Source organism: Giraffa tippelskirchi, chromosome 1, assembly GCF_054371585.1.
Source record: "Giraffa tippelskirchi isolate mGirTip1 chromosome 1, T2T-mGirTip1v1.2.pri, whole genome shotgun sequence".
NCBI lineage: Eukaryota > Metazoa > Chordata > Mammalia > Artiodactyla > Giraffidae > Giraffa > Giraffa tippelskirchi.
Window position 1 is genome coordinate 25,685,241 of NC_137275.1, and position 21,294 is coordinate 25,706,534.

At 43.0% G+C, this 21,294-nt stretch overlaps 1 protein-coding gene across 15 annotated transcripts in view; it reads left to right on the top strand.

Moving 5' to 3' along the window:
* RCHY1 (ring finger and CHY zinc finger domain containing 1) overlaps window positions 1-21,294 on the top strand; it is a 121,156-nt gene that overhangs the window by 61,829 nt on the left and 38,033 nt on the right. For 3 of the 15 annotated variants that reach the window (XR_014081068.1, XM_081586586.1, XM_081586540.1), the window contains 2 exons: window positions 1,685-1,850; window positions 4,704-4,792. The exons of 7 other annotated variants lie outside the window; for them this stretch is intronic. Coding sequence is in view for 4 of the 8 variants with exons in the window: in XM_081586586.1 (XP_081442712.1) it covers window positions 1,685-1,840 (156 nt within the window). In the remaining 4 variants the exon portion in view is untranslated. Of the gene's footprint in view, window positions 1-1,684; window positions 1,975-4,703; window positions 4,793-7,593; window positions 7,701-21,294 lie in introns of those variants that run through there. 5 more of the 15 variants (XR_014081064.1, XR_014081052.1, XR_014081046.1 and 2 more) reach the window with 4 other exon arrangements.

The following is a 21,294-nucleotide window of genomic DNA, read 5'->3' on the forward strand; positions in this document are numbered from 1 at the left end:
CTGGCCTGGCATGTGCCAGCCTGGCAGCAGGGGTCCTGGGTCAGAGAGAGCCACCGGGGAAAGATGTGTAGCAAGGCATGCACGGGAACTGACTCAGGTCACCTCCAGGGTGGACTGAAGGGATGAGAATGCAGCATAGATGACATCTGCTACAGCAGAACTCTCACACTTTAAAGTGGACACCGAACATTTTGGGGGGTCTTGTGAAAATACAGAGTCTGTTTCCTAGATCTAACTGGGACCTGAGAGTCTGCATTTCTAAAAAGTTCCCCATGATGACAAAGTAGCAAATCCATGGACAAGATTTTGAGGAGGGAGTTACAGACTCTTTCATGAATTCAGTTCAGTTCAACATGTATTTGTTGCTCACCTGCTGAGCTGGATCCTGGGGCTTCCTATGCTTGTCATGGGGACTAGAGAGATCAGAATATGGTACCAGCAGGGCCCTGTGGGGCTCCTGGGCACAAAAACCTTTCTTTGGCCCCCATTTCTTGATTACAGAAAATGGGCTTTATTCAGCCTCCATGACCTTCCCTGAGTTCCAACAAGCAGGTTCAAACAGTTGCTAATTAGGGAAGGGAGGAGATACAGAGACAAGGGTGGAACAATCAAAAGAAACAGTAATGCAGCCTTGGGACAGGGTCCTGGTTCTCCCTCAAGGGATATACATAATAGTATTTTTGAGCTATTTCACAGATACTGGAACCTCCACCAGGTGGGAAAAGTTAACTATGCCCCTCACAAGCATGCAGACCCCAGACCCTTTGGAACCAGAAGGTTGATGATGCTGATTCCCACTTACCTCACCACCAACCAATCAGAAGAATGTCCCTGAGCTGATTATACCTTCTTTGAACCATTACTGTAAAACTCCTCACTATCCTTCCAAGTGGGGACACAGTTTTGGGGGCATTAGCCCTCCGTGGCCCCTTTGCCTCGCAAAGCAATAAAGCTATTCTTTTCTACTTCACCCCAAACTCTATGTCTCCAAGATTTAATTTGGTATTAGGGTGTGGGGGCTGGATTTGGTTGCAGACAGAAGGGTCAAGTGTTGCATGCATTTTACAGATTATCTATCCTGTTTCGGTTGTCTGGGACTGGAAGTGCCCCCTACATATTTGTATTAAGAAACAGAAGAAAGTACAATTTCTGAACTCTTTCTGTCTCTTGGACAGAATTTTAGCCTATAAAAATGGTAAAACCATTAGCATAGATTTACCTTTAGGTATGCTCCCAGTGTCTTAGTAGCAGCCTCTCTGGAACCATGGGAGGGCTTTCATAAAGCCATTGCTCACTTTAATGTTTTAAAATTTAAAAAAATTTAGAGTTTTAACCAAAATAGCAATATTTTTGCAGCACTTTACAGCTTACAAAGTGCTTTCCCCTACATTATCTCATTATGTCCTTTGAAGGCTTGAGAGAAATCATCCACAAATGGCGTTTAAAAATAAATGCACATTAGGGCAGGTACATTACACAGCTGGGTACATGATATCCTAGATCCAAAATAATGAAAAATGACCACGAAGAAGCCTGCATATAAACATACACCATGTCCTAGGGCACTTGGGTAAACTCTGCACTAGCTGGGAAAAAACAGTTTAGCCTTGTTGTTGCTGGTTTCTAACTTAAACTTTCCATGAGAGTCTTATGAACATCTTTGTTCTCTGTGCTAATCTTCCAGCTTGACCACTTGGCTTTTCATCCCCTTGAGATGCTTTGGGCCATCTGTATGCCCCACTCCGAAGTCAAGCACCAAGAGTGTGGCTCATACACAATGGATGTGTCAACTTCTTTGGCTGGACAGTCAATGGATTCAGCCAGTCAGATAAGAAAATGAAAATGAGATGGCAAAGACTTTCTTTAGGCATCATAAAATGACCTGGGTATGAAGACCTTTGTAAAGATTTAGCCTCATATACCCAAGAACTCTAATTATACCTATCAAATGTTATCAATAGAAATTATGAATTATATCTAATTTATAATTATACATAAATAAAATTGAAGATTCTAATTATAATAATATTCAATGAATTAATTTATAATAACTTCAATAACCTTGAAATATTGAGTGAAAGGAAGCAAATTAATGTCGTTCTTGAATATTTTATCAATTATAATGCTTTTTGCTATATGAAACAGGATATTTAATCAAACCTAAAAGTTAGAGTTTATTGTTTACATAACCTGAATCTGGAAATAATGGTTCTGAGTTTTGTTAACTCAGCAGCACAGTTGATGTGTGAGTTGTGGGTTCTGGGTCAGCTTCTCTGTGATTCTTTTAATGTTAATTTCATGGTCACAAAATGGCTGCTGCATTTCTAAGCATCATGTCCCCCCACAGCTGAATCTAAACAGGAAGGAGAGTTCTTCCTTTATGTCTTTTTTTTTCAATCATGGAGAAAAGTCATTCTGAGAAGTCCCTAGTAAGTTCCCCTCAGGCCCTTTTGACCAGAAGGGGTCATAGGCCCACTTGCCTAACAATCACTGGTAAAGGAAGTGGGATTAGCATGACTGACTTGACTAATTATGCTTAATCTTCTAGGGCTAGGGTGGGGTCCAAATTTCCTGGAGCACATTGCTTCCTCAAATCTGAACAAAATGAATATCATTCATAAGGGGGAAATGGAATGGCTTTTGGGGAGGAGAGTAATATTGTCTGATACACATATTTTCTATTGTTTCTTTAGAATTTCTTTGGTTACCTATAATTCAGGGGTTAGAATCAAAGATTAAGATTGAAAATATTACCTCTTACTGAATTCTAAAGATGTATAAAAGTGTTTTGTAGTACAAGTTGAGTTTCTTGTTAGTTTTGTTAGGGAAACCACTGTCTGAAACTGCCCACCCTGGCTAGGCTTGAGGATAATCATTTGCAAGAGTTAGCTTACAATAGGAGGTCCTGGTAAGGAATGCGGAACTATCAAGCTACCACCAATGGGAAGAATTTGGGAAAGGTCAAAAGGAAAGAGGAGACATCAGTCCACACGTCCTACCAACCTCCCAGAATTCTTCTCGCTAGCATCCATCTTGGCTGAGTGATGAACATGCCACCAGGAAGGACCCTGAGTCAGAATGATTGGCCAGAGACAACCTGGAAACTAACCCCATCATTATAAAACCTGGCATATGGCAGAACAGTTCTCCTGGGTTCCCTTAACCTGCTGCTCTCCGCCTGGGCACCATTTCCCAATAAATTCTCTTGCTTTGTCAACTTGTGTGCCTCCTAGGACAATTCATTTCTGAGTGTTAGACAAGAGCTCACTCTTTAGCCCTGGAACAGGTCCCCCTTCCTGCAACAGCTTGGGTTCCTTATGGAATAGAAACCTCCCTGTGCAGAGCTCAGCCTCCATAGGGTGGCATGTGTCCCCATCATACTGGTACCTGCCTGGGGTCTTCAGAGGGCTAGAGCGAGAAATAGCATGAGGGCTAAAGCTATTGGAGGAGATTTTAGGAGGGAATTTTGGGGGAAATTTAGAGTTTGAGGGAGAGTAGGGCTGTGGGGAGGAAAGTAGACATAAGGGGAAGGAGGATTTGAACGTGTGTGTTACTATGAGCAGGCATCCACTCTCTTCATATACTCAAAACACACAGCTGAGAATGTGGGCTAACCTAGGATTGATGTTTGGTAGCCTGTGTCTCTTTTCAACATTGCTCTGCGGGTTGTGGCTTCAGTAGGGCACATTCTCATCATTGATAGTAAGGGATAAGAATAGAATTTTTCCCACAGACCCCATTCTCAACCGAAAGCCTATCTAGATCCATGGGGAGGTTCTATAGGATATATATATCCTATAGGACATATATTCTATATATGATATATATATTCTGTATATTCTATAGGATATAGGAAGTTCTGTAGGATAGGATGTTGGTACCTCTATGCTCCAGGTCATCTCACGTTCCAAGATGGCAGCTCAAGCTTTGGTCACTACCTTCACATTCCAACATGCAAGAAGAGAGAAAAGGGAAGAAGTAGAAGAGGCCAAAGGCAGTGCTAACTGGTTTCTTAATGATGATTCTCAGGAACTTCCTCATAATACATCTGCAGACATTCCATTAATCAGAATTTAGTCTCATGGTCCATCTAGGCCTTTGGGAGTCTGGAAATGTAGGCTTTAGTTTGATCAGCCATGTACTTAGCTAAAGATTCTATTACTAAGGAAGAAAGGAAGAATGGATTTTGGGGGAACAAGAAAAAGGAGTCTCTTCTAGACTGATATCCCTTTCTATGAATGGGAGATGGACTAGCATTTTATCTCTTTTTACTTTTGTCACTTATTTAGCATCAAATGTCCTCTCCCCCCCCTTACATCTCATCTATCTCCCTAATTCCTTTGTTGTCTACTGAATTTTTTCTCACCTTTAAGCTTAGTTCGATGTCACTTCTTCAAAGGAGTCTTCTTGGACTCTACCAGTTAGAACTAACTTCTGTCTTCCCTAGTTCCCTTTTCCTACTTTCATTATAGCGAAGTGTTGATTCTGTTTCCCATTATCAAGAGTTGTTTAGGTTTCTCTTTAAATAGTAAATTTCCTGAGGGCTGGATCCTGGATTTAGTCATCACCAAATCCATAGAGTGCATACATGAAAGAGAAGTAAACTCATGTCTTGTTTAAGCCAATGTAATTTTGTACTTTTAATCACTCACAGCCAAGTATAATACTAACTAATGTAAAATCCTTCTCCTTTGCCTTTACAGAGTTGAAAACCACTCTATTTCTGAACAGGTGATTATACAGATACCATGTAAAAAGGGGCTAACACATTAAAAGAAGTTTATGAATGGAAGAAGATTGGGAAATAGTCTTAAATTGGTGCTGTGTTCTCAGTTTTCAGTGTTAGAAGGGTTTGTAGGGTGTGGAGGCAGGAAGAAGGCTTCGTAATTTGACATATCTGATTTCAAATCTTGCTCGAGTGACGTATAGATGTGTGACCTCAGGTAAGGAAATTATTCTCCCTAAGCCAGAGTTTCCTGATCTGTAAAATGGAAATGAAAGTATTTACTTTGCAGGGTTGTTTTGAGAATTAGGTAGAATGTCTGCAATGAGCCTGGTACTTAGAGGATACTCATTCCCAGGTATTATAATCATCATACAGCAGATTTGGAATGATTAAGGGAAAAGCTCTATGTTACCCTATCCCAGAGCTACAAAGCTGATTACATATGGGTCAGGGGTTCTTGGAAAGAGATTTGCTACAGAAGGCAAGGAATGTTATTACTGGTAACAGAAATTGAGAGCATATCATTTATACCCCTGTAATTGAGATGAAATTTGGCATATTGACATCAACAATATTCCTCCAACATCCATTTTAAAAGTCTCCAGATGAAAAACTTAGACACAAAAGTACAAGCATTCATTGATGCTGTTAATAGTCATAGCAACATGTAAGATAATAGTAAAAATGATGAAAGTGGCAATTCTATTGAAATGTGGGCTGAAGCTTACCTATTAAATTGAATCCATAGTTAAAACAGCCTGGGTTTTTCATAGTTCTCTAAGGAAGAGCAGTTAAACCCCCGATTTTGTCTTTATTGACAGCAATATAGAAGTTATGCCTTTCACAGACCAAAAACAATCAGTGACACAGTTGTCAGAACTTCAAGGTCAGAATAAAAGAGTAGATACTATAATTTTAAGGAAAATTGGAGACGTTTATGTGATGACTTGGTTAAAAAAAATGCCTCGTAGACTCCTCAAAGCATATGAGTAAATTTTTGACTTTGTACTGTGTGAAATCTCCATGAAATTTTTGATACTTTGACCCCATTGCCTTCTCCATTGAGCCTAATACCTAGCATGTATTTCCAGTTTACTATATGCTTTGACACATCTTAACTAATTTAGCTATTGTATTCATTTCCCATTGTTGTATAACAAATGACAAATGACTGTAAACTTGACTGATTATTCTCTCACAGTTTTCATGGGTCAGAAGTCTGGGCACAACTTAGCTGGGTTCTCTGCTTAGGGTCTCACAAGGGTGTAATTAAGGTGTCAGCTAGGTTGTATTCCCTTCTGTAGGATCAACTGGGAAAGAACCTGATTTCAAGCTCACCCAGGTTATTGGCAGAATTATTTTCCTGTGGTTGTAGGACTGAGAGCCCTGGTTTCTTGTTGGGGCCTGAGCTACCAGTCACTCAGCTCCCAGAGGCTGCCCATAGTTCCTTGGCACATGGGCTTTTCCAACGTGCCCATTAACTTCACCAAGTTGGCAAAAGGAGTTTTAGGGAGGGTCTATTAGCAAGATAAAATCTAGTATAATATAATCATGGAGTAGCCTGTAATTTTCACCATATTCAACTGGTTAGAAGTAAGTCACATGTCCTGCCCATACTCAAAGGGAGGGGATTATAAACAAAGTCATGGACATTAGGAAGAAGGGATTGTAGTGGGTCACCTGGAGCGTGTCAGCCACAATTATCAACACAGTTCTGTGATAAGGCTGAGTAAATGTTCTTACTTCCATTACAAAAAAGAAGACATTGATGTTCAAATAGAGAGGTTAAATGAGCTGATACTGAAGATAACACAGTTATTAATAACAGGTGGTAAGGTTAAACCCAGGATCCCTAAGTCTTAATTCTATGCTCTTGTCTACAAAAAAGATGCATGACGTGAGAGTTAAGTTTTATTTGGGGCAAAATGAGGACTGCAGCCCAGGAGACAGCACCTCAGATAGCTCTGAGAGACTGCTCCGAAGAGGCAGTAGGGGAAGGTCAATATATAAGATTTGGTGAAGGGAGAGTTCAATGTAATCAACCACTCATTTCACAAAAGGTTTTCTGTTAGTTGCAGGGAGCTGATGTTACCATAAAGTGATTTAGTGCTTTTCTAGATATGAGGAGATGCAAGGATTGGGATCATGAAATCAGTTCCTGAAAACATCTAACTATCTAAAGACCAGTTTCACCAGTTTCCCTGAAGCCCAGAGTGCCTCACTCTCCACCCTGAACTCCCTCAGAATGTGTCAAAGGTCAACGGCTGAAGCAGCACAGGGTTCAGTTTCCGCAGAGGCAGATGGCAAAATGGCAAGTGCCAATTTGTAGCTGACACTCTAACCATCAATATCTGTCTTAAATATCTTTGTATCTACTCATCCATCCATTCATGCATCCAACCATCCTAGTCCAATGTAGTTTTCACTACATCATAACGCTTCTTGTATAAATATGAGTAATATTCAGCCAACTCATCACTTTCAACCCAGCAGAATTATCTCTTTGTCTCTTTATTAGGGGCTTTCCTGATGGCTCAGCTGGTAAAGTTCTCACCTGCTAATGCAGGAGACGCAAAAGGCATGAGTTCAATCCCTGGATTTGAACTCCAGGGAAAATACCCTGGAGAAAGAAGTGGCAACCCACTCCAGGATTCTTGCCTGGAAAATTCCATGGACAGAGAAGCCTGGTGGACTACAGTCCATGGGGTCTCACAGAGTTGGACATGACTGCACACACACAGTCTTTATTAGACAGGTTAGGGTAGAGTCTCCTGTGGTAAAAAAAAAAAAAAGAAAAAAAACTTCACATCTCCATTACTTAACACAAAAAGGGTGTATTTCTTGCTCATGTTATATATCTGTTTCAGGTCAGTTGGGTTCTTTGTTCCACATTTTCTTACTTGAGGACCCAGGCTGATGTTGTAGTCACCTCGTGAATGCTGCCAATCCCTGCTCTAGAGGAAAAAGGGCTCTGGTGAGTCTTGCAATGGCAAAGAAACGCAGTGACCTGGCAGGGACACATATCATATTTGCTTAAAACTCAGTTCAGAACTAGTCAAATGGCTCTATCCAACCATAACAGGGCCGGGAATTCCAACTCAATGGACTTGATTATAATTTTTACTTTCTATTCTTAATGATATTATTTTCAGCCATTCTAGGTAAACCATTCACCAAAACTTGCTGCACTCCTGGGATCCTAAACCCAGACCCAGACTGTGTAAACTAATGCCTCTGTGAAGTCGAGCAAGTCATTGATAATACCATGATGAATGCCACCGGGGGGAAAGTATGATTAGATCCTTAAGTATTCCCCTGGGTGTCTTTCTTCAAAGATTCTGTAGGCACTGATCTAAATTCAATTAGCAATCATCACAAAAAAAGGAAACATCAATGGAAAAAATGGATCAAAGGATTCGACATGACTAAACCCAGCAGGAAAAGCAGAGCTGACCATTCTCAAGGTGAATAATTATCTGAAGAAAGGTGAACAACAACAACACAACCCATCAGTTGCACACCCATTTTGGCTCCATGTGAAAGCTGCAACAAGTGACCTAAAATATTAATGCCACAGTAAGCCATCTCAGAAGAATACTGTGTTAGTACAACATTCTCAGTAGGGGCCTGCACTGCTGGAACAAGGTATTAACGAATAAAGAAGCAACTGGACTAAATATATGTTCACAGCAGAAGGAATATTTTTCATCCCACCACCATATTCTATTTCATATTTCAGATATTTCTGTCACCTTATGGACTAAATTGTAGTCAACTTTGTTATGTGTAAATTTCATCATCACTATAGCACAGTAAAGAGACTTGCTTGAGAACAAGGACAGTGGTGGATTAGGAGAGGAAAATTCTGGGAATTATCTTCTTTATTAGTAAAATCCACAACCTCTAAGGTTTAACTCCCAATAGAGTATGTGCTGGTCAGGAGATGACTGGATCAAGTAAGCCTCCTTCTACTCCTGAGACGCTTCACAATTCATATGATTCCTGTGACCATAGTTAGACCATGCAACCCTTGAGTTTCTACAGCATTTCTGGTTCATCCTTTAGGATCTGATTCATACCTAAGCATGCCACATGATTCACCCCTTTAAAATGTAAATGGTTTTTAGTATGTGAAAGTTGCACAGTTGTGTACGACTCTTTGCAACCTCATGGACTATACAGTCCATGGAATTCTCCAAGCCAGAATGCTGGAATGGGTAGCCATTCCCTTCTCCAGGGGATCTTCCCAACCCAGGGAGTGAACCCAGGTCTCCAGCATTGCAAGTGGATTCTTTACCAGCTGAGCAGCAAGGGAAGCCTCCTGAATACTGGAGTGGGTAGCCTATCCCTTCTCCAGGGAATATACTTGTTTTTCGTATATTCATAGATATATGCAACCATCATCATAGTCAATTTTACTTATTTATTTCTGGTGCACTGTGCAGCTTGTTGGATCTCAGTTCCCTGACCAAGGATTGAACCTGGTCCCTCAGCAGTGAAAGCTCAGAGTCCTAACTACTGGTCTGCCATGGGATTTCCACCATAATCAATTTCAGAACATTTAATCATCTCAAAAAGAAAGTCTGTACTCTTAAGATACCATTCCTTATCCCTAATCTTCCTTCCCCACCCTAAATAACATTCATACACAAGTGTTTGTGTGGATATATGTTTTCATTGCTCAGAAATGTACACCCAGGAGTGGAATTGCTGGCTTACACGGTAATTATATGTTGGATCATTTGAGGTACTACCAGCTGGTTTGTTTCCCAAATGGCCACATCATTTTACATTCCCATCTGCAGCGTATGAAAGTCCCAATTTATCCATATCCTCACTAATACTCATTATTATCTGCCTTATTTGATTCCAGCCATCCTAATGGGTATGAAGGGTATTCATTGTAGTTTTGACTTGCATTTTTCCTAATGATTAGTGGTGTTGAGCACCTTTTTTAATGTATTTACTGGCTATTTACTTCCTTAGAGAAATGTCTATCGAGATCCTTTGTCCATTTTAAAATTTGGGATTTTTAAAAAAATTATTGAGTTGTAAGAGTACTTTATATGTTCTAGATATAATCATTTATCAGATATATGATTTACAACTATTTTCTCCCATTCTGTGGGTTGACCCTCTGGTTAATGGTGCCTTTTGTTTTTCAGTTCCATAAATTAGTAGAATTAAGCAGAAGAAGCCCTAATGTCCTTTGTTTCTCTCTCTTTATGTATTTCTCCACCCTTGAAGTCTAGAGTCAGGCAGAAGCCTTTTGATCAAAAAATACTTAATTATTTTTCTAACCCAGGGAAAGCATGAAACCTAAAAGACAAACTTTGGAATCAAAAGAGTCTCATTTTGGTGCTTTGCATAGGCCTTCCTCCCTGGAAAGGGACACAGTAGGGGAAAAAAAATCATTTCTCAGTATCCTTCAAATTTTATCTTCAGAACATGGATACTAATTTGTTTGGAAATTCCCAGAATATTCAAACCCCTTGTTTATCACATTATATTTGTGAAACTTCTGGATTGTGACCAGATTAGATTGGTTAGTCACTACTGGATTCCATGAGCAACAAGGAAGGGGAAAATAACAGACTTGAGGATAAAACCCCAGGACAAAGGAGGAACCCCAACAGCTCTGTCAAGTATATTTGCTCAATTCAACCATTTATAATGTAATTCAATAACCAGATTGTGAGCACTGGGAAGTGAGAGGCTCTGTTGGCTGCTTTTGTGGAGGTGCTGGGGGTGGAATTGGTGATGAGCATGCAGGAAAGCCTTAGAGTCCACAGTTCATGACAAAGGAAGTGAGAAGAGAATGTAGCAGCTATATAGAGGAGGGGAGAACGCATTCAGGGCGATAAAAGAGGCACAAGACACAGAGTCATAGCGATTGAAGAAATCCTACCTGAATGGGGACTCAGGAACAAGCTCAGGAAGTTCTGAAAAGCTTCAGCATATATTAGCTGAGTCTTGAGGTGGTGTTGGGATTTCTAGAGGTGAAAATAGAGAGGGAGAGAGAGTACTGCCAACATTTGAAGAGTTTGGAGGAGAGGATTATGGGTTGATTCAGCTAGAATCCAGGGTACCAGCATGGGAGAGGCGAGAGGTGAGGTTGGGAATCTGCTTGTCCTAGAATAAAAAGGGCTGTAAACATTAAAGAACACTTGCCCCAAATTTTTGAGGCCACAGGTAGCCACTGAGTGGTTAGCAAGGAGTATTTGGCAACTGGCTGCAGGATGAATGGAGAGAGCCTGGATACAGGGTGGCGGTGAAGACTTCTTTGAGGATACTATGTGGGACCAGTGTGAGATCAGGCTTTGGTGGGAAAAGATTTGTGGAATGACAGGCTGCCGAAGCTCAGCAACCGAAACAGGATGTACTCCCTGGCTGAAGCTGCCACCCTTGTTATCAGGAAGGTGGCAGGTACAGAAGAAAAGATGATGGCAGATGGAAGATAAGCAGCATCCATTGTCTCTGTGCTCAAAACGAATCAAGCGTATTAAGTCACACGGGAGCTTTACAGTCAGTGCCACGGCTTTGAGAGTGCCGGTTGGCAGAACACAACAGGTGATGGAATAAAAGACTGCATGCAACTGGCTGTGCTGAAACAGTCACCTCCTGGGAGGACCTTCCTGGGGAAACGGATCAAGGGGGGTGTGGGGGAGGAGAGGAGGAAGGTCCCTCGGCCATCTGAGCTGCCTACACCTCACCTCGAAGCTGCAGGAGTGAAATTCGGCAACTCCAGCAAACTGGATCTGTGAGAGGGCCACAAAGCAGACTCTTAGCTTCTTCACCTGTAAAATGACAGGTATTTTGAGGACTAAATTAAATAATTCATGTGCAGTCCTTGGCAGGCACCCTTGGAAAGTAGCACTGTTACCGTTCCCTAGGGCTGCTCTGGGGACAGCGTGCATGTGGGGTTTGGGGGGACCCTTCATTTCAGAGCCGTGTTCTTCTGTCTCTGGAAGGTGTCAGGACACCGGGTTGTTTTGTGTTTGAGGTTGGAATGCAGAGGCAGCCTTGTGAATTGATGTGATGCTGACTCAAGACTTTTATGCAAGTCGATTTATCTACTGTGCGACCTCTCCCTGCCTTCCTCGGTGTGGTCTGACTCTTGTGTTTCCTATTTCTTGGCTTTCCTCTCCCCAGCACGGAGACAGGCTGGCAAGGCTCAGGGATCTGGAAACCTAATCTGGGACCCAATCAGCATTTGGTTGCTAATTAGAGGGGAAGCAGAAAGTAGAAAACCTAACCACGTTTTAGAGAGACATGGCAAGTCCAGGGAAACAGTAAAGCAGGTATTCAGTTTGTTGGGGGACCACACAGGGCATTTGGGCTGCTTGGGTGCCAGGAGACTAGCCAGAGTCCTTCTTTCCTTGTTTTGCTTCCCTCCATCCTAGCTTCTATGGGAGAAAAATAAGACAGACCTTGCCTTACAGCAAACTCTAGGAGGGAGAAAGGCATGCACACAAATGACCCCCATGGGGAAGGATGATTATTCTAGAAGAGACTCAGATGATGTGATCTGTAGTTCAGAATGGGGGGCAATGCTGACCAGAAGGATTTCAGAAGGCTGAAAGGAGGAAGTGACAATGAGCTGGGTTCTGAAGGATTTGTAAGATTTAGACATTTGAAGTTAAAGAGGAAGGTAACAACTCAAAAAAAAAAAATACAGGAAGGAAAACAATGATGATTGTATAAAGGAATGAATCCTTTATTTTGGTCAAATTTCCAAGAGTGAGAAGGGAACAGGGCGCCAGATTAGGGAGGAGTTTGGAAACTAGGGTGGGGATTTGGGACTTTAGTCCATAGCGATAGGCAGCAGGTGGTGATATCAGCAGAACTGTTTCAGGAAGGTGAATCCATTCACGTCAGGTAGAATGGGTGAGTAAGGGCAAGGGAGCAGGGAGATGCCTTGAAAGTATTGCGATGGTCCAGGAAGAGCTAAGGCTATGAACTCAGGACTGTTAAGGAGATGAAGGGAGTTAGAGATGAATGGGGTTGGTGCTATGGAGTCAGGATGAGTAGACGTTAACTGACTAAATATAGGGGCTTAAGCAGGAAAGAAAAAATCAAGAATGACTTTTCTGCCTTTCCTCCCCTGAGGTTGTCCAACTCCATTTGTTCCTTAAGAGTACTGGCCCCTCTTGAATGAACAAATAATTTTATAATCTTCCTCTTCTGTGGGCTCCATCCCGCTTCTCTCCTCCATCCCCACTCACCACCTGTTCTGATGATGGTGTGAAAATCTTTTCCATTCATCTTCATAGTCACATACAAAGAAGTGTTCTGTTTATATAATGGGCCAGGGCAATTTTACTGTCTCCTTTCCTGAGGATTTTGCCTCCGGAAAGGATTTCACAATGCCACTTACACTGTGGGAAAAGAATCACGTTTTTATCAGTCTTGATGCTGGTACATGGGTTATTAAGTTGAGTTTTTACTAATATATTTTGTTGGGTGGGAAGTGGAGGGAAGAGGTGCGTGGGGGTATTGCTGAAAATAGCCTTTGCGAGTGTGATGGTTTCTCACTGGTTTGCTGTGAAGCCTCCTTCAGAACCATGCTCAATTAGACCTGGGGCAGCAACTGTTTGTCTGAATTGACCCACCTGCACAGTTTCCATTGGAATACTCCCATTTTCTGACTCCACTGGTGTCTTGTTTGCAGCCATTTGGTGACAAACAATAGGCCAAACATCTCTCTTCCTCTGAAATTTCTCATCAAGCTTTTTGGGGGTGCTTCACAGAGGTGCATTCCTCAGTCTGAGCATGGCCATGGCTCGGTGGTTGGCCCCACATGTCTTCTTCACTCTGAGATCTACGGGGAGAAGCTGCTCCAATCTTGGTCACACAGAAGAGGGAAGAAAAGCAACAATGGATGGATCTATGCAATGGCTTTCAAGTTTCTGCTCAGAAATGGCACATCACTTAAAAAAGTTTCTTACCACCTATCACCTGGTTTCAAAGATAATGCTACATAATATATATATTTTTTGTTCTTATAGCAAGTAGCCATTTCTCTATTTTTTTAAAATAGTTTTTTATGTGGACCATTTAAAAATCTTTACTGAATTTGTTACAATATTGTTTCTGCTTTATGTTTTGTTTTTCTGGCCCCAAGGCACATGCCATCCTAGGTCTCCAACCAAGAATTGAACCTGCACCCCTTGAATTGGAAGGCGAAATCTTTTTTTCAAAAAATATGTATACTTATTTATTTATTTGGCTGTGCCGGGTCTTTGGGCTTCCCTCATAGCTCAGTTGGTAAAGAATCCGCCTGCAATGCAGGAGACCCTGGTTCGATTCCTGGGTCGGGAAGATCTGCTGGAGAAGGGATAGGCTACCCACTCCAGTATTCTCGGGCTTCTCTTGTGGAGCTGGGTCTTAGTTGTGGCACGTGGGATCTTCAGCCTTCATTGCACCATGTGGGATCTTTCAGTTGCAGCAGGCAGGATCTTTCATTGAGGTATGCAGGATCTATTCCCTGACCAGGGATCGAAACCAGGCCCCTCTGCATTGGGAACCTGGAATCTTAGCGACTGGACCACCAGGGAAGTCCCTGAAGGCGAAGTCTTAACCACTGGACTGCCAGGGAAGTCCCAACAACCCATTTATTTACATGTCAGCCTTTTTTAGGTTATACCGCAGTGGCAACAACCCCCATCTCTTAGTGGATTTCAGCAACAAAGTTATAATTCTTGCTACATGCTATACCAATCCGCCAACTCTGGGTCAAAGCCAACTCTTAGCTTGTGACTCTGCTCAATTGTCTTCTTCATCCTGGCTTCTGGGCTGAAGGAATAGCCCTCTCTTGGAAGAGTACTCTTTGTGTGTGGCGTGATAGAGCACAGTTTTCTTTTCCTCGTGCCCTTTTTCCTTATGATATTTCCATCCTGGAACATTGATCTGTACCAGTCTGGGATAGTGGAAAAGAGAATTTACCAAAAGTGAAAAGATTTAGAATCTCTGTTGGCATGATAATGCCTTTAGTTTTGCTACAAAAGTGAGGGATGTTGGGAGAACAAGGGTTTTCTTGTGAATGTTTCACTCTGAGTCTGGAAGCAGGAAGTTCTTTTCTCTCATCCCCTCCACCTCCAGAGGGACTGAATGTGTGGTGTCTCCACCCCTTAACTCCCCTCCTGTAGTCCCACTTCTCCAGGAGTGAGGGGAAGGAGAAGAATTCTAGAAGGAAGGAAATGTGTTGAAGAGCTTCTTTCAACAGGGAAGGCAGAAGGTGAGGGAAGGAGACGAGAGGCTGGGTTCTCTGATATCCATCTCTGATGAACTTAGAACCCAGGGGAATAGCTAAAAAGCGCTTTTGCCCAGCCTGCACGTGTGTGTGTGTAATTATGAGTAGTATGGCTTCTGTTTGCAGATGGTTGTATCTTGCTACCTTGCTTGCTTCCTTAGCTACAGGCAGACATACATAAACCCAATGCATCACACAGATTTAGAAGTAGGATCCTTCTTTGGTGGCATGATAGAAGATGCTACCATCCCCCCACTCACCCACTCTGCAGAATTCTGTAACTCTGAAACTAGTTGAAACTCTGAAACTCTGACTAGCTGAAAGATGAAGTCATAATCCTTTGGTCTAAGATCACAGAACCATCAAAAATGACTTCTAGGAAAAAATGCTAGAGTTTTCTTGTCGTTGTGGTGGTGGTGACTGGATAATGAGGTGCAATTATAACACCATCCCTTGGGGAATTGCAGAAAAGGGAGAACATGTGCTAGAAGCCAAGAAGTCTCTTCTATATAGTTTATGCTTTGATAAAGATAAGTAGGGCTTCCCTGCTGGCTCAGATGGTAAAGAATCTGCCTGCAATGCAGGAGACCCAGGTTTGATCTGGGCTGAGAAGATCCCCTGGAGAATTGAATGGTTACACACTACAGTATTCTTGCTTGGGGAATCCTATCTACCATGACAAGGTTTTTTTTGGCCTCATCAACAGGAGCTCTGGCCACTAAAGGGGTCTCATACACTCATTGCATTCAGAGAAGAAGCCATCTGTAGATGTGGTGGGTTTGGAAAAGAACCATGACGAGATCAATTAGGAAACTGAACAAGGAGGAGAGAAACCACTCTTCTCAGGCTGAGGAAGGCTTCATGGCGGGCTTCAGCGAATAAAACCAGAATTGAAGGCTTGAGTTTGTTTTTGTGGACTTGTAGGTAGTGAGGACGTGTCCTGTTTTCTTGCAAGTGGAAAACATGGTGGACTCTGGGCTTTTGAAAGGGAACCAGTGTGCAACGGTGTGGACTTGTAATCCTTTACTTCACAATGTCCTGTGACGAGGTGTGTGGTCTGGGAAACACGGAACTGCGGCAAGGCAGCCTGGAGGGTTGAAGAATTTCTTTTTCTTCCTGCCAGTTGCCAAGTCTGGGAAAACAAGACTTGTTCTTTCCCACTGAGTCTCCTTCAGAGAAACGTGTATTTTGTGGCTGTAGGGGGAAAAAAGAGAACATTCGTTTCTACCTCTTACTTCTGTGGAGACGTGTTAACTTGCGAGGAGGAGGTGGCATCTTTTTTATGAGGATTATCCTGGCAGCTCGGGGGCAGCACATAATGAAGGGGATTTGCAGATTTGCTGTTGAAAGCTGTGGATATCTTTGCATACTGTTCCCAGCAGAGAGAAATCTAGCGCTGGCTGCTACAAAGGTCAGTGCCAAATTTAAATGCATCTTTTTTAAAAAGATAATTTCCATAGCATTTTATTCACAAACATTGAATGACTTTCTGTTTCTTGGGAAAAATAGTCATTAACATTTTTATTTCTCTCTCATGGGTTATAATTATGTTGTTATAAATATGGACACTTTAAAGAGTCCTGCTGAAGAAAAAATGGGCGTACTTTTGTGTCCATTGCGGAAAGCAGGGGTGACTGATCTCACTCAGCTGTGATTTCAAATAACTGGCTTTGTATTTGAGGTGGGTAGAAGAATTTATGTCCATTTAGCTGGAGTTTTGAGCTATTAAAAAGAAAGTGTAACTGTAGCGTTAAAAAATTGAAGATGAGTATCATAATTCAAATTGGTTATAATTATTTTTAGGCTTCCCAGATAGCACTAGTGGTAAAGAACTTGCCTGCCAGTGCAGGAGATGTAAAAGACACGGATTCGATTCCAGGTTGGGGAAGATCCGCTGGAGGAGGAAATGGCAACACACTCCAATATTCTCGCCTGGAGAATCCCATGGATAGAAGAGCCTGGCGGGCTATGGGGTCATAGGGTTACATAGGGTCTCATAGTGTTGGACACGACCGAAGCGACTTAGCACATAATTATTTACATGAAGACGTGTATGCAGTAGATTGGACACTTAAAAACATAGAGATGTCCCTTCAATAAAATCATGTGGAAATAGCACGCATGCAAGGTCGATCAGAGAGAGCTGCTGTGATGGAAGGGAGGCTGGATGCTTAGAGCTTATCTTTTATTAATATTATTATTATTATTTTTGGCTACATGACTTGTGGGACCTTAGTTTCTTGACCAGGGATCAAACCTGTCCCCGCTGCAGTGGAAGGGTGGAGTCTTAACCACTGGACCCTGCCAGGGAAGTCTGTAGAGCCCGTCTTGTTTTTCATCCTTCCTGAACTCTGGGGTGACCACTTGGGCAACTCTGTGGTATCCCTGGAGTTCTGAGGATCCCAGTGTGAACACACTGGGTTGAAGAGCAGGTTTTCTTTGAACCCCAAGCCCATGGCATTTGGCCAATACCCTCCAGGTCCTGAGGGGTGACACGAATCATTTGGTGTCTGGGCACAGTCAGTGTGAGCCCTCCTGTCTGGTGTGTGTGGGAGTCCCAGAGTTTCAGCACAGACTGGGATTCTGGGGCTGAATGTGGGGGTGGAGAGGGGCTCAGCCACAGTTGCAGTCCTGGAGTGAGAGGAACTGGAGACAACATCCTCTGTGAAGGGCAGCCCAAGGTCCATAGGAACTTGTTACTGAATAGTGCTCAGTACCATGTACAGAGGGGTTGACAGTGAGTCAAGGATAGAGTCTGAAACAAAGGGTCTACACCGGAAGTCAGGTAGGACTGGTCTAGAGTCTGACAGGGAGGACAGGAGGCAGAAGGTAGATTTTGGAATACAGGGAGAATGCCCTTATGGGGTTCTGTGGTCTTGCAGAGAGGGAGCTGAAAGGCCCCAGGGGGTCCGGAGAGGGTCCTGGCTGTGGGACGATGTGGGTGGGGCCTCCTTATCCTATGGTCAGTTGGGGTATTGAATACATTGTGAGCCAGCCCTATGAGATGCCTGTCTCATGGGTCTGTCTCACCTTCCTCCTCCATCTCACTGACTGAGAGTGGGGTCTGATCACAGATGGGCTTCAGAACTTATCTTTGACCAGAATTCAAAGTAATCCCCCTAAAACTGAATAGAATTTAACAATCCTGAATAGATCAAGCAAACACCAGTGCTGTCCATTTCTATAACATAGCAGTCTGTGTCATTGGGATTTTAGTCTTTTGGCAGCTTTTCTGGTGCTGTCCTATGGACTCTGTATGGTCCTGGAGCTGCCGCACCCATCTCAGAGCCTAAAGTTACACGCACACATGCAAAGACTCTCCCAGGCCTGAGAGGGGGGATGCCTGCTGGGAAACATGAAAGTGGGCACCGTTCATCTTGCTGTGTGCCTGGGAGGGTCATCACCCAGGACAGCCAAAGAGGGAGAGATGGTTGAATGCGGAGGAACAAAAGCTTATGAATCCTCTTTCTACTTTGGGTTTATGAATTATTTCATTTTGTGAATGTCTTTAAAAAGCAGGATCCTCCACTAAGGCTCAACATGACAGACTCCAGGGTAGTTGAAAGCCTTGGTCTTTGAAATACAACCACTTGAGACTCTGTGATGAGCTCAAGTTTCTCTTAATGAGTTCTTTATCCTTCTTGCTATCTGTGGCTTACATAAAACTGGAGACAACCCTAAAAACCGAGAAGTTGTTTAAACATGGGACTAGAAAGCACTAAATAGAATTTTAAATTTAAAGGGACATTATAGATAGATCTGTTGGCAGTTTAAAGGATGAGGGCTCAAAGCCCGGAGCCTGGTATTTCCTGTTTTTCAGGTCTGGGACCATCTGCAGTAGCTATTTGAGGCTTCTGGGGTTATTTTCCAGAACCCTCTGGGACTAAGGGGGCTGAGGAGTATCTGAATAAGGAACAGATTCCTCGGACATTGGCTGTCTAGGAAATTTGGCTGGTCTTTGACTAGTTTGGGTCATATTTCTAAGACCCAAGTGCTGTAGGAAAGCTTGAGTAGAGACCCCAAATCTCAGGGACCCTCTGAAGTTGATTGGCACAGGCCTGTCCAGGGGAAACCAAGTGTAATCTAAAATCAGTTAAGTTCCAGGAAACTCAGAAGGGACAGGAATGTCCAGATAACCTTGAAGAGATCTGAATTCTGTTTCTCAGACCAGAGGCTACAAAGAGATTTGGGATAGAGTTTTTAAAATTCATGTGGCAAATTGATAGCAGAGTCAGATTTAGAGCTCCTGGCTCTTGATTGACTCCTGGTTCCGTCATTTTTCACATCTGTGATGCTACCTCCATCTCCACCTGGCTAGTATGTGCCCCGAGTTTGCCTTTGTACGAACCATCTCCTCTCCCTCCCTCCCTCCCTTCCTCTGTCTCTCTCCTCCTTTCGTCTTTCCTTCCTTCTACCTTCAAGCATTTGGCATTCACCATGTGTCTGGATCTATGTCATTTTTAGAAAGATGAAGATGAGTAATACACAGTTTTGCTATCTTAAAATCTTAACTTCAAAAGAAATCTGTCAATAAAATGGAAAAATCTTCACCTAAGGACTCATGAGATCAAGGGTCTTCCTAACCATTATCCTATTATCCTAACCATTATTGCTATTATCATTTTCCAAAGGTTGCACCCAAGAGTCTAGAATCAAGTCTAGAGCCAAACACATATGTCTTTGCCTACAGGATGGTACTCATGATAGGGTCATAGCATGCGTGCGTGCATGCATGCATGCTCAGTTGTGTCTGACTCTTTATGACCCCATGGACTGTAGCCCACCAGGCTCTTCTGTCCATAGAATTTTCTAGGCAAGAATACTAGAGTGGGTTGCCATTTCCTACCCCAGGGGATCTTCCCGACCCAGGGATTGAACTGGCATCTCTTGCATCTCCTGCATTGGTAGGTGGGTTCTTTACCGCTGTGCCACCTGGGAAGCCCCTGATAGGGTTGGCCAAGTCTAATTTCAGTTTGTTTCTAATTTTAGGAAATGTCTCAACAGGAACGCTTGTGTTCCAGAAAGGAGGTTGAGTGAACTTCTCCCTTACCTACCTAATCACCATGGCCCCAGCAAATTAATGACTGAAAGTGGCAAGGGACAGTTGGATGTTGGAAGGAGGGAGGTGAGGATGAGAGGGAGGTGGGTAAAGGATTGGGCAGCTGTAGGTCAGAGGAGACAAGGCTGGAGCCAGGACAGAGTGTCATGGCAGACATTAGGGACGCAAGGCAGAAAGTTCTGATAAGGGCTTAGCATGAATTCAGAGAGCTGTGAAGAGTGACTGGGAGCCGTAGTCAGGAGCCAAGGAGGGAGCAGAAGCTGATGGGCAAGACAAGCTTGGGTCAGAGTCAAGTGTACAGCGGCCACGGCTGGCCCTGAGCCAGAGCTACGGTATTGAGGAAAGACTGACTTCAGGAAAGGTTTGTATTCTCGCCTGTGGCTCAGTCAGATACAGGACGTGAGTCATCTCAATGGAGAGCCATGGAGCTAAACAGCTCATGCAGGCCGCCTCCCAGCTTTTCTGGGCTCTCTGGAGGTTGTCATGGCTACTGACTTATTAAGAAGGAGATGGAGATGGGGGTCCAGGGAAGGCATCAATTTCACGATGTTGCTTTTGCCTCCCCCACAACTCACCTCATGACTGTAAAGAGAAAACTCTTCACGGGCATTTCATCAGAGAAATACTTTCAATCCCCTTACACAGGTGACAGAAGAGCCAATGCATAGCATGGTGACAGGCCCGCAATTTGAGAGATTTGTTTACGAAAAAGAAAAAAGAGTCTACAGTGTCCTCCTCGTCCAGTAAGCAAAAATGTGTACAGGTGGATGTGGTGATGAGAAAAGCCCATCGAGGAGAGCACTGAAGAAAGTCTTTTCTTAGAAAAGGCATTTCCTTAAGTTTGTAGCCATTATTTGGGAAAAAGTAAAAGAAGAGAGAAGTATGGCCCCTTAAATTTCTGACTGCAGTCATGACAATGCAGTTACTTAGGGAGGAATGATAAAATCCATTTGATATTAAATAAAAGAACTAATTGGTGCAGTCAATAATTTTAGAAAATCTCCAGCATTTGTCGAGGCACTGGGTAGGCAGGTTTTTAAGTTGGATCTCCTTCCACAGCATCTCTCTTAATAAAAAATAGCAGCTGTCTCATTCTGGGAGAAGACCTGTCGTCTCCCACACAAAATCCATCACAGTGACTCCAGATAGGGACCCTGCCCTCCAGTTGCGTCCTGAATCCTGCGGTCAGACAGACAAAGTCAGAGAAACAAGAAAAGGCTTGCTGGGGAGTTGCATGGTTAGATGGGATAAGGTTGG